Source organism: Propithecus coquereli, unplaced genomic scaffold (assembly GCF_000956105.1).
Source record: "Propithecus coquereli isolate 6110/MARCELLA unplaced genomic scaffold, Pcoq_1.0 Scaffold272, whole genome shotgun sequence".
In the NCBI taxonomy this organism is placed as follows: domain Eukaryota; kingdom Metazoa; phylum Chordata; class Mammalia; order Primates; family Indriidae; genus Propithecus; species Propithecus coquereli.
Window position 1 is genome coordinate 329,118 of NW_012148308.1, and position 12,672 is coordinate 341,789.

A 12,672-nucleotide genomic window follows, 5' to 3' on the forward strand; every position below is an offset into this window, starting at 1 on the left:
GCTCCTGCAACCTTGGCGAGTCACCCAGCCTCTCCAAGCACCAACTTCCCCATCTTTTAGACAGAGACCATCATAGAACAGAAGCCCTTCTCTTGAGAGTGTCTATAACTACTGAACGCATAAACAGTAGAGACAGACCGCCTGCATTCAAATCCCAACTCCACTCCTTCCTGGCTGTGTGACCTTGGGCAAATTACTTAAACTCTCTGTGCCCCAGTCCCTTCATTTGTAAAGTGGTGTTAATAACCCTCCCATCACGGGTTGGGGAGCAGGCATTTGTAAAGTCCCTGGAACAATGGCTAACATGTAGCGAGTGCCACAGGAAGCACTAGCGATCGTAATGAACTTTCCCCGAAGACACGTGTGGAATAAATGCATCTCCCCGGGGGCCACCCCGCGAGGACACTCTCCCTCCCCAGTGCTGCTGGGGGCGGACATCAAGACGCCAGTGCTGATGGAGGGGCTGAAGGCCTGGCACGGCGGGGCCCCCGAGTCCTACCTTTAAACAGCGGGGCAAGCGAAGGAGGGGTTTCACACCGAATTTCAAGTACAGAAGATCCAAGGGCAGGAGGCAGAGCATGTCCATCTGAAATACCAGCCGGACGTCACAGTAAAACAGGTGAGCACGGGTGGAGGGCAAGGGGATTGAGGGGGGTCTCTCCCTTCAATGGGGAGGTGAGGGCAGAGTGCCCCAGGAAGGCCTAAAGCAAGAAGGCAGAAGGCGTCCCACCAGCAAACCCCTGTTTGGCCTTAAAGCCCGTGTCGCCAACCCCAAGGGCAGCTTCGTTACTGTGGATCGTGGCTGCCAAGCCACACAGCGGGAGCTGGCGTGGTACAGACACATGGAAAGGTGGCCTCTGAGAGCCACCCAGGCTGGGCTAGTCTCCTGGGGCCTGTGGCCTGCAGGACACTTCCATGGGAGATGGGACCTACATCCTGCCACGTGGCAGGAACCGCATCACAGGGGCCCCCAAAGCACCCAGGGCCTCTGAGATGCCACCTTCCGAGACCCCGAGGACACTGAAACTTGCATCCCTGGTACACACCTTAAAGCGCTGAGACTTCAGGTAGTTATTTCGCATGTCCTTTTTGTCCGTCTGGAAGAAAATGGAATAATGACAGTGAATTCACCCTAGAGCTTAATCCCTGACCCCATGGGGAGCAGTAGTGGAAACCCTCAAAGAGCCTCGTCTTTGTATGAGAGCACCAGGTCACCCGGCTGGATTCTGATTGCTTGGCTGGAGAGCATGAATGTCACACTCTCTCTCTTGCCCATTGGTCCTACCCAGACCAGCTTTATTTACCGAGGATCAGGCCGGAAGGAGGTTGGTCAAGGGATTCTCTTTCCTCTAAATTGTTGGCACACAGTGGAGCAGATGCCACCAGTGTGGAATTTTGGAAAGTGTGGGACTGTGTCCCCCTCTCCTGATAAGCCAAAATCAGAGCCTCAGTTTCCTCCCTGGTAAGCGAGGGCCAGACCAGAGCACCGGGTCTCAAACTGGCAGCCTAGGAGAGCATCAGCGTGTTATTCGCAGGACCCCCAGGTAATGTCAGTTGCCAGCAGTTACCTGTGCCAAGCACTCTGCGTATGTCATTTCAACTCATCCCCACTGCCATGCTATAAGCTGGGAACAAAGTCTGTCCCCATTCTAAAGATGAGGAAACTGAGGCTTATAGAGGTGATTCAGCTAGTTGTGGTGAAACTGGGATTCGAACCAAGTTCACATGCACTCAAGACCATTCTCTGGACCACTTCTCCATCTTTAAATCCATTAGGTGGTCCAGGGACTAATCCACCTATGAACAATACCTGATGTGTTCATTTGAGCGTATTACAGGCGTGTCAGATAAGCCACTGTGCTGCTGAACAAGCATAGGCAGCAGTTCCTGAGATTTCCTTGTTCGCTTATTTTGTTGTCTCTGACAGCATCCAGGGTCAGTCCCCTGAAGGCTCTGGCTGGGGGGTCTACCCCTGATCACCCCCTCCTTCTGCCTGTGACTCACAATGATGTCCCCGCCTCTGACAAACTGCAGGCGCATCTGGAACAGGGTGATGTCCAGGAAGTAGATGAGGTCGCACAGGTAATCCATCAGCAGCCAGAGGTGGATGTTGCCCGGCGTCTGGTAGGGGAAGGCCCAGCGCACGGGAATCAGCCAGCAGTTCCAGTTCCAGGCCAGCACCACGAAGAACAGCCACAGGATGTACATCAGGTCTGCAGGAAAGGACGGGGCAGGAATGTTCTAGAACGTCAGCCAGAAAAGGCTCTTCACTGGCGACATCAGGTGAATGAGGCATCCTCGTTCTACCCGTCTGCACTTTCCTCCAGATACTACATGTGGCACTTTTGGAACTGGGTGTCAGTGTGTAAAACTATCTTTGCTTTAAAAATAAATCACTGCTGGGCCCTAATAAATTCGAATACTCTGAGGAGGGAATATGGTGACATTATTGGCTAATAAGACAGCTAACGAGGAAACCCTTTTGCTTTCACTGTTTTTGAAATTTTTCCAAAACTGTGTTTCCTGCCTTAGTAAATACGGAATAGTAAACGCTGCATGGAGGATGGCCAGATGGGCGGACAGACAAGTGGAGGGGTAAGTGGACAGACACTGCAGATCACCTGATCATTTTAGAAGCCCAGGGTTGGAGTCTTGCCCCAGAATGATTTCCTATGTGACCCTGAGAAAGTCCCTCTCTGGCACCTGCCATGCCCTTCTCAGAGAAGTCACAGGAAAAGGTCAGACAAGAGAAGCAGGGAGGTCCTTTGTAAACTGTAAAGCACTGTGCACACACAAAGTGGCGTTATTCCTGAGGAACGTGGAATGGCTTAGAGGGAAGCCAGGGGAATTCAGTTTAGACGCTGGAAGAATTTCTGCCCTTTTCTGCCCAAAGCAGGGGTCCTGGGGAAGAGCCAGCATGACCAGAGCAAGAAGACGTGGCCAAAAGTCAGGAGCCCTGGGTCAGTATTAACTAATCGTGTCTTTAGCCTGGTTACCTTCTCTGTGCCTTAATTTCCTCATCTGTAAGATGGGTGTGATCTTATGTTCCTATTCCAGGGACATTTGTTGTTGTTTGTTTGTTTTGAGAATTAGGTGAGCGAGTGTGGAATCATTTTGACAAGCACAAAAGGTCACAAACCCAGGACATCCATGGCCTCTCACCCTGCCTCTCTTGTCTCCCCACAACCAACCCTCCCTCATCCCCCTCCCACTCTCCCGCCCTCTCCTGTGACCCAGAGGGAGCACCCTCTCCCACCGAGGACTCACTGGTCAGCGGGTCAATGCTCTGGGGAAAGCGGTACTTCTTCCAGGGGCGGCGTTTGAACCTGCAGCAGAGCATGTCGCAGTAGTGCTCCTCCGCGGCCCGCTGGGCTTCGGCCAGCTTCGTGTCTGGAGGCGGCTCTGGGGCTTTCTTGGCTGGGGCTGTGGGATGACACTGGTGACAATCCGACCCAGCCCTGAGGCCCAGGTAGAGGATGCAGAGAGAAGGGTCCCGACTGCAGACCCTGGCATCGGAGCTGAGGGCTCTGGCACCATGACACCGTCTGCTGCGAGCTCTGTGTGCAGAAACTAGGGTGCTCTCCCGGAGCGAACCCCACAGCTCCCTCTTCAACGGAAGCCTGGGAGCCCACCCGGAAACTCCTGCCAGCTCCCAGTCTGCAAGGGCTTCTCAGAAGCCACCCAAAATGAGGTATTTCTGGGCAAGTTGGATGTTTCAGTGTCTGTGTTTGGACCCCCTTGGTTCTCCGATGGTTTAGGGGCATTGTGTACCCAGCGCTCCCCGCACCACGGTCGAAATGCTAAAGGGCCCAACAAAATCGCAGCAGGGAAATGTTGCTCTAAGTTTCTGAGAAGGAATCTTAGCTCCTTCATCTCTAAAAAGAGAGGCTGGGAGGAATCACAGCCGCCCTGTGCAGCTACAATGATGCTTTTTGTGGCCTAGGGATTGGCTCTGACAGGTTCACTATGGCTCTGTCTCTAGCTTTGGGGCTGGGAAGTCAGGTTCTGCGAGGTCTGTTGTGGACACCCTGAGTTCCAAGACACAGATGTCGTCTGGAAAGACCTGGAAAAATCTCTCTGACAAGAGAGCATGTTTCTTATTTCCTCCTGATGCCTTACGCTCAGATGGTGTCCACAGCCTCCTCTGGAACTAGACAGTCTTATTTTTCAGAGGCATCCCTGGGTGGTGCCACCCACCTGCCAGTGGCAAAGGGGCAGGAGGGTCAATGAAAGTACTTGCCCTGTGGGGGAGGGAGCCAAGTACAGCTGGATTGTTGGCCAGAACGCTGATCTTCCCCCTCCTGGGTACAGATCTAAACTTACACACACGGGGCCCCAAATCCAGAGCATGCAGATCTGGGCTTCTCTCATGCACCCCAACCCTTTCCTTATGGCCACCCTCACCATGAGCTGGCAGGGGGCTTGGGAGTCCCCACCCCATCCCTGGCCAGGTGGGCCACCTCCAGCTCCAGACTCACAGGGCTGGGGGCTTTCCTCATCAGAGGTGACATCAGGGTCGATGAGTTTCTCCTTCACCTTCTCTGTCCGCTCCTTGAAGAGCTTCACCAACTCCTGGAGCCGGTCGTTGATAATGGTGCTATTCTGGCTGGCCGTGGAGACGGCACGGTCCTGGGCACTGTGGGAACAACACCCACAGCTGAGCAGGAAGGGACCCCTGTGGCCTAGACCAGAGCCAGGCAGCGTTTGTGCCCCGCCGTCCAGCAGAGCCTGAAGGAGGTAAGTCCCGCCCTTGTCTCCTTCTGACACCAGAAACCGCAGACCCACTGCAAAATCTCCTAGGAGGAAAGTCAGTCTGGGGACAACGATCAGGTGCTCTGGCCCAGCTTCTAGAAAATGTACCACGTAGGATCTGATTCAGATGGGCAGCTCTGAAAAAACTTTGATTCCACCTCTAATTTAGGGGGAAACTCTTAGAACTCAGTTTGGAGTTCGGCCAAATTGGGCTGTTAGTCCCAGTGTGGGACATGTGTCTGGGGACAGAACAGAGAGGGGAACAGGGCTACTTTTTCAGGTTTAGGAAATAGCTGGTGGAAAAAGCAGTGCAGAAACATTACACATCCTTTAACTTACAGGAATTAACGTTTATGTACTGGTAGCAAGAGAGGGACAGAGAATGCATGAGTCTGCCTGGCACCCTACTCAGCGTGGGGTGAGTCCTGGGGGAGTCGAGACAGCGTGTGATCAGCTCTCCACTGAGTGGCCTCACTGTGATCATCTTGCTGAGCTGAGTATTTTTCACACACAGCCACCACCCAGCCGGGGACTGCATTTCCCAGGTGTGGTTGTGCGAGCTGTCACCATGGGAATGTGAGTAGATACGGTACATGAAACTTTGGGCTGCCTTGCTGAAGAGGAGAGGCCTGCAGTTCTTGCTTTCTCATGGTGGCCAGTGGGACCTTGGAAGCCACACAGAGAAGGTGGCAGAGCCACTGTCAACTGGGTTCCTAAATGATTGCATGGAGCAGACCCTTCCACTGCCCCTGAAACACACAACTAGTGAGACAACTATGACATAGGGCATACATTCTTGTTCCTTAAGCCACTGAACCTTTGGGGTCTACTCGTTACAGCAGCTTACCCTAGCTGATACGTGGGCCTCCAAGCTGACCTCCTTAAGGGTTTTCAAAGGTCATTTGAATTATTGCATCTCACTTCTGCCTTATTTTCTGATATTACACCCTAACCCTATCCCTACCCTACTGCATAAAATATGCCTCCACTGTGTGCCAAATGGACAACTGACTATGGGTGAGGCTTGGATTTTTTTTATCCCTGCTTCACTTTTTTTGAACTTTCCACAACTCTGTTAAGCACTGCATAGATTTATGGATAGAAAAAAATGACAGGAAGGAGGAAGCAAAGCCTGCTGTCCCCTGTGGCTAGGCCAGGAGTTGTGGCCAGGCAGGGAGCTTGATGGGGACTCCAGGCCACAGCCCACAGCCACCACGGCATTCACCATCACCCAGGGCTACTGGAACCCTTGAGAGAACACCTTCCATTGGCCCAGCCCTTGGACAGTTAGATGTCAGAGACCCAGGTGCCAATGGCATCACAGTGGCCTCTATGTATTGTACCGAAGACCAGCTATATCAGAACCACCTGGGAGCTTGTGGAAATGCAGATTCCCAGGGCCCACTGCCTGTGGCTCTGAGCTAGCGGAGCTGGGTGGGGCTCCCCAGGGTGGGACCACTGGAGATCCTGGCCGTCCTCCTTGCCCCCACTGGCCTTTTCAGGGGTTCAGCAGCAGGACCCCCTGCCGGGGGCACACCTCAGCATCTCCTTTACAAGGGGTTGTCTGCCTAGAGACACCTCCCTCTCTGAGTGGGTCATGGGCACAGCTGGGCCCAGAGTTCCAGCCCACTCTGCAGATTTTGCAGGACTCCTGGGCCAGCCGCAAGCAACCTGGGCAGGGGACTCTGCCCTGTCCCACTGCTCAGAAGTCACTGGCAAAGTGTGCCTTCCAGTGCAGGGTTCTAAACACACCCGTGCTCCCTCCCACCTCCCTCTCCCCACCCTTCCCTGCCCAGCCTTCCAACTCTCCGAGACCCCAGCGGTGGCTCCGACTCACTCAGTGTCCTGTGGGGTAGTGGGGTCTGACAAGGCGACCACCGGGGACTCAGCTGGTGACAGCACCTTGAGCTCTTCGGCCTCATCATCCTGAGAGGGCAGCCTATTCCTGCAAGGACACAGATGTACAAGGGGCCTTGAGTGAGGGCAGGGTCCCCAGGTCACCGTGAAATGACTTTGACCCCTAAAGATCACCTAGAGCCAATTCCTGGGTAGAGGGAGGGTGGAGGGTACGATGCTGCCAAAGGAGGGAGGCAAAAAGGGAAAGGAGAGAGGTGCAGTCACTCTCTGGCCCTCAGTCTCCACATCGGCCCAGTGGCCTGGTGCAAAGGTGACAGCACTGACTCGGTATCAGGCAAACTTGAATTTGCAACCTAGTCCTGCCTGCTGCCAGTGCGTGACCTTGGCAGATTACTTTTACACTCAGCTGGGACCCAAACCCGAGTCTTGCCAGGCTCCAGGCCGGTGCTCGTCCCCAGTCTCCACCACCATGACTCGGGATTCCGGCATTAGGGTTTCTAGGGGGACACAGGAGAGACACGCAGCAGCCACCTTTATTCCAGAAGGCTCTGAAACTATCCCGTTACCTTCTGCCAACTCGCCTACATTGGCAAAACCCGTGGATTCACTTCTTTCACACTGGAATCGAAAGGACAGCCCCACACAAGAAGACTGGGGCCAAAGGTCCCGTAGCCGAGAGCTAAAGTCAGTCCTCCTGCCGCCAGTCCCGTGCGCCCTCCCGAGCCTGGGGAGCACGCGCTGCCCCAGAGAACCCAGAGCCAGGACCGGAACAGCAGCTCCCGGCCCCGCACCGCCCAGCGTCTGTCCCTGTGCTGAGCACCTCGCGGAGCAGCAGCTCCTTAAATTCTCACAGCCGTTTCGGTAGACAGGTGGTGTTTTCATCCTTGTCTTACAGTGGGAATATGGACGCCCAGGAAGGTTAAATGGCTCGCCTTAAGGCTCACATCTTGTAAGTGGTGAGCTGGGATTCACTCCAAACCACAGCCTTAAGCTGCAAGAAGGGCCTTGCCAGAGTGGCCCTCTGTCGGGCCTGTGGTTTCTGTGGCTTCGTGGCTCCCATCAGTTGCTCCCGAGGCTCATTCTGTCCCTGCCCACGATCAGCCCCACCAGCCTCAGCTCTAGGGGCAGGCATCAGAATTCGCACCTCTTGGGGGCAGGCAGGGGTTCACCCCCCTGTTTCTCATGGGCACGTCCAATTTAGCACCTGTTCATTTGTTTGGTTACTTGTTCGTTGTCTATCTTGGCCCCACTAGAATGTCAGCTCCACCTTGATGTATCCCCAGCACCTGTGACAACATTCAATAAATGTTTCTGAATGAATGAATGACAGGGACAAGAGGAGCCTCACAGGCCCAGTTCACATGCAGAAGGCCAGAGGCTTGGATTCTAGTTTCACATGATCTTGGTCCCCCGCCTGCCTCTAAATATGCCCCCTCGCCCCCAGCTGGGTCCATATAGCTTTTCCGCCCATATAAAGGGAACAGAGGTAGGTAGATCAGATGTCTACAAGCATGGTGGCACCATTTCTGGAACCTCCCTTGTGCCTTGTGCATAATTCAGTGAACTCAACACAGGAACGGATGGAGCAGTGAGCTGCGTGCTTAGGCTCAATGAGATTGTCGCTTTTCTCGGTGTTAAAATCCAAGAGCCCTCAATTTGCCACATCCAGCCATCTGCATTCTGGCAGGCTCCAGACCTCAGCTGAGAAACTGCTCAGGAATTCATGGATGAGGAAAAAATTAAGAAAAAAAGAACCATTTCTCCAGCCAGCCAGTGCAGAAGAAGCACTGACAGCTGCCCTTCCACTGAAATAGTCATTCGTAAAGCACTGCCCTGCTCTTGACAACGTGCCTGAAGCTGTATTCAGGGCCTTCTGCCAGTTACCTGCCTCAAGGTCAACAGCAAGTCCAGCCACTCGGCCACAACTTTGTCTCAAGAGGCATAAAAATGTGCCCAGCCCGGACCAAGAGTCCCACTCTTGAGAGAGGAGCCCGAGGACAGGGAGCAGAAGACCAAACACAAGGTCACGGTGCCATGATGACGGTGCCCAACAAGAGAGGATTTGTTAGATTCCTCCCGGCACGTGGAGCCGGAGGAACGTCACACAGCCATCACGACTGTGCGTTAAGGAGACGGCCAGCAATACGGAAACGGGCTCATGGAATGAGATGGCAGGATATTTGGGCATTGCCAGTCTTATTCTATTACAACAATGCAACAACAAATACTTCTGTACAGACCAACTATTCCTGAATATTAGGAAAGGTTTTTTTTTCCCCTACCAAAAAAATTCCTCAGAAAAGAGTGAGTTCCTACGAGTTCTCATAAAGGCTCTTCCATTACCTGATGCTTTCTGATTCTTTTATTTATTTTATTTTATATTTTATTTTATCATTTTATTTTTTTGAGACAGAGTCTCACTCTGTTGTCTGGGCTAGACTGCCGTGGTGTCAGCCTAGCTCACAGCAACCTCAAACTCCTGGGCTCAGGCGATCCTCCTGCCTCAGTCTCCCGAGCAGCTGGGACTACAGGCATGTGCCACCATGCCTGGCTAATTTTTTCTATATTAGTTGTCCAGCTAATTTCTTTCTATTTTTAGTAGAGACACGGTCTCGCTCTTGCTTAGGCTGGTCTCAAACTCCTGAGCTCAAATGATCTTCCTGCCTCGGCCTCCCAGAGTGTTAGGATTATAGGTGTGAGCCCCACGCCCAGCCTGGATCTTCAATTAAAACCACACGGAATCCTAGGCCTATCAAAGAGGCATGGAAGAAAATACAGAGCAATAAAAACATCATCTTACGCGGTGGTATTAGAGCTGATTATTTTTCTAGTGTTCTGTGGTGTTTCCATTATATTATCTAATAATAAAGTGAGGGGAGGGTACCAAAAGTACAGGTAACAGAAGCAAAAATAGACAAGGGGGACTATATCAATCTAAAAACATCTCCATAGCAAAGGAAACAATCAACAGAGTGAAAAGAAAACCTACAGAATGGGAGAAAATGTTTGCAAGCCATGTATCTGATCAGGGGTTAATATGCAAAATATATAAGAAATTCCTACTACTCAATAGCAAAATAAACGAACAAATTACAAAAAAGTGGGCAAAAGACATGAACAGACATTTCTCCAAAGAAGACATACAAATGGCCAACAAGTATATGAAAAGGTGCTCAACATCACTAATCGTCAGGGAAATGCAAATCAGCACCACAGTGAGATACCACCTCACACCTGTTAGGATGACCATTATTAAAAAAACAAAAAGCAAAACCAGAAAACAAGTGTTGACGAGTATGTGGAGAATAGGAACTCTTGTGCACTGCTGGTGGGAATGGAAAATGTATAGCACTATGGAAAATAGTATGGAGGTTCCTCAAAAAATTTAAAATAGAACTACTGTCTGATACAGCCATCCCACTTGTGGGTACATATCCAAAAGAATTGAAATCAGGATTTTTTGTTTGTTTGTTTGTTTTGTTTTGTTTTTGTGGTTTTATAACTTTATTTGATGTATCTGACAGCCAGCGGTTAGTTCTCATCCACGTTGACTGCAGATTTTTGAAAGTGGTAAGAGCTACTTAGGTGACCAAAGTATAGAGCTTGTTTGGTGATTCTTCATCCTCATTACGCTTTCTGGACAACTGCACGTGGATGCAGCGTGGGACATTCCCAGACAGCTTCGCTGAGCCTGGTATCGATGCTCACATCTGGAGTTCCCACCTTCGCGGCAAATTTCCGGATCTCTTTGAGTGGCCGAGGGACACGCTTCTTGGAGCCCACCGCGTGGATGCGCTCGTGAGTGTTGATGATGTATTCTTGGGTCACCCCCTTGTTGATGGCAGAACGGCCCATCTTCTTCTCGACACCCTTCTTTGCAGAGCCATTCTGCCAGGCCCGAGTTCTGAAATCAGGATGTCAAAGAGCTATTTTCCCTCCCACGTTCATTGCCACATTATTCGCAATCGCCAAGAGGTGGGAACAACCTAAACGTCCATCGACAGATGACTGGATAAACAAAATGCGGTATATACATACAATGGAATATTATTCAGCCTCAAAAAAGAAGGAAACGCTGTCATATGCTACAACATGGATGAACTTTGAGGACATTATGTTAAGCGAAATAAGCCAGTCACAAAAAAAGCCAAATACGGCACGATTCCACTTATTCGAGGTATCTAAAGTAGTCAAATTCATAGAAACATAAAGTAGATCGCTTCTCAGCCTTTTGGCTGAGGTCAAGTGTAGAAACAAAGTAGAATGGTGGTTGCCAGGGGCTGGGTAGGGGTGCAGGGAGGAATGGGAGTTGCTATTCAATGGGTATAGCGTTTCAGTCGTGCAAGATGGAAAATTCTAGAGATCTGCTGTACAACAATGTGTACATAGTTAACAATACTATACTGTACACTTAAAAATTTGTTGAAAGGATTAAAAAAAAAAGACCTGGCAAGTTATAACCATATGCAAGTTTTAATAATAGCATCCTGTCAAAATATAAAATAAAATTAGAGGGCAGAAATTAGTTCTGTCACATTTATCATATACTATTATTATACTATTTATTATTATATCATATTATATTATATATATTATTATTATATTACCCCTTCTAACCTATGAGTTTGGATCATAATCCTGGAAGACACAATCCCAAATGCCATAATCCCAAATATTAAAATCTCAAAAGATCGAAATCTCTAATGTCTAAAATCCCCCAAATCACAATCATGGGATGTGGTCTGTACATGAGCGCATGTGGAATGAATTTTCGTGGACCCAAAACAAGATAGAAGCATGGCACAGAAGGTGAGAGATGTAATAGGGAGTGCTCATGTCGGTGTACATCAAATCATAGAACTTCGAAAAGAGCAGGGCCATGTAGAAAATGTGAACATATCCCCTGATGTCCTAAAAGAAAAAAAGCAGCTATTCATCATGACACAAGACTTCAAAACACAGCTTATGCCCGTGAAAGTCGGCCAGCTCTTACAGACTATCTTTGTGTGACCGTCCATAATCTATCCCTGTAATACTGTTTTTCATATGTTGAATTTTCTTTTTAGTTTTTTAGGGTTTTATTTTCTTTTTCTTTTTTTTTTTAGTGTTTTTTTCACTATTTTAAATTGCTAGCATTACTTTTTACAATTCACTATGCGATGTATTTCATCTTTGCATTGCTTTCAATATTGGAGGTATAAACTGTGCAGAGATTTTTACAGAGTCCCAATTTGTTTTATGAATTTTTAGCAAATTTGACTCGACAAAAGCACATTATTGCAACGTTGACTTTGTGTGTCAGCACCGTGTGTGTACACAAAAATGTTGAAACTTCCTGAATAAATGAAGAACTGTCCTTTTTATACATCTGCATTTGTGGAAGGTAAAATTGCTCAAGATCTTGGCTCTTTGAATGACTGTCCATGTGGTGGTGACCCCTCACAGTTTTTCATCCATCTCATCAAAAGACTTAAGGTGTTCACTGATGACTGCAGTTGTAAAGTTGGATGCACACAATTACCGACCATAGTAATTTATAGATATGCATTTGTACATTTCCCTTTTTGACCAATTTGTTTATAAACACGGGTCGTATGCTCATAAATGTTATACTGTGCAACTATCATTAGTATGCCTAACTGTTTATGCTTGCAAAAATATTTATGTTGGGTTGGCTACAGTGGCTCTTGCCTGTTATCCCAGCACTTTGGAAGGCTGAGGCAGGAGGATCGTTTGAGGCCAGGAGTTCAAGACCAGCCTGAGCAACATAGCTTCTCTAAAAAAATATAAACAATTAGCCAGGCATGGTGGCATATGCCTCTAGTCCCAGTTACTTGGGAGGCTGAGGTGGGAGGATCGCTTGAGCGTGGGAGTTCAAGACTGCAGTGAGCTATGATTGAGCCACTGCACTCCAGCCTGAGACCTCATCTCTAAAAAAAAAAAAAAAAAATTAGAAATTAGAGAAAGAAAGAATGTTCTTATTCCCTATTTACTTGTAAAATGGCCCATAAAGTGTTCTGTCATGTTTTTATGTTTCTGAAATGTAAATAAATAAATATCTTT

At 49.4% G+C, this 12,672-nt stretch overlaps 1 protein-coding gene across 1 annotated transcript in view; it reads right to left on the reverse strand.

Annotated features, from left to right (window-relative positions):
• The window catches only part of CNGB1 (cyclic nucleotide gated channel beta 1), a 65,840-nt gene that overhangs the window by 24,371 nt on the left and 28,797 nt on the right, over nucleotides 1-12,672 (reverse strand). Inside the window, exons 19-27 of the mRNA XM_012647840.1 lie at nucleotides 10,333-10,497; nucleotides 7,176-7,227; nucleotides 7,040-7,106; nucleotides 6,590-6,697; nucleotides 4,479-4,636; nucleotides 3,268-3,423; nucleotides 2,005-2,213; nucleotides 1,047-1,097; nucleotides 500-586 (exon numbers count right to left, since the gene is read on the reverse strand). Of these exons, the coding sequence (XP_012503294.1) occupies nucleotides 500-586; nucleotides 1,047-1,097; nucleotides 2,005-2,213; nucleotides 3,268-3,423; nucleotides 4,479-4,636; nucleotides 6,590-6,697; nucleotides 7,040-7,106; nucleotides 7,176-7,227; nucleotides 10,333-10,497 (1,053 nt within the window). The remainder of the gene's footprint in view (nucleotides 1-499; nucleotides 587-1,046; nucleotides 1,098-2,004; nucleotides 2,214-3,267; nucleotides 3,424-4,478; nucleotides 4,637-6,589; nucleotides 6,698-7,039; nucleotides 7,107-7,175; nucleotides 7,228-10,332; nucleotides 10,498-12,672) is intronic.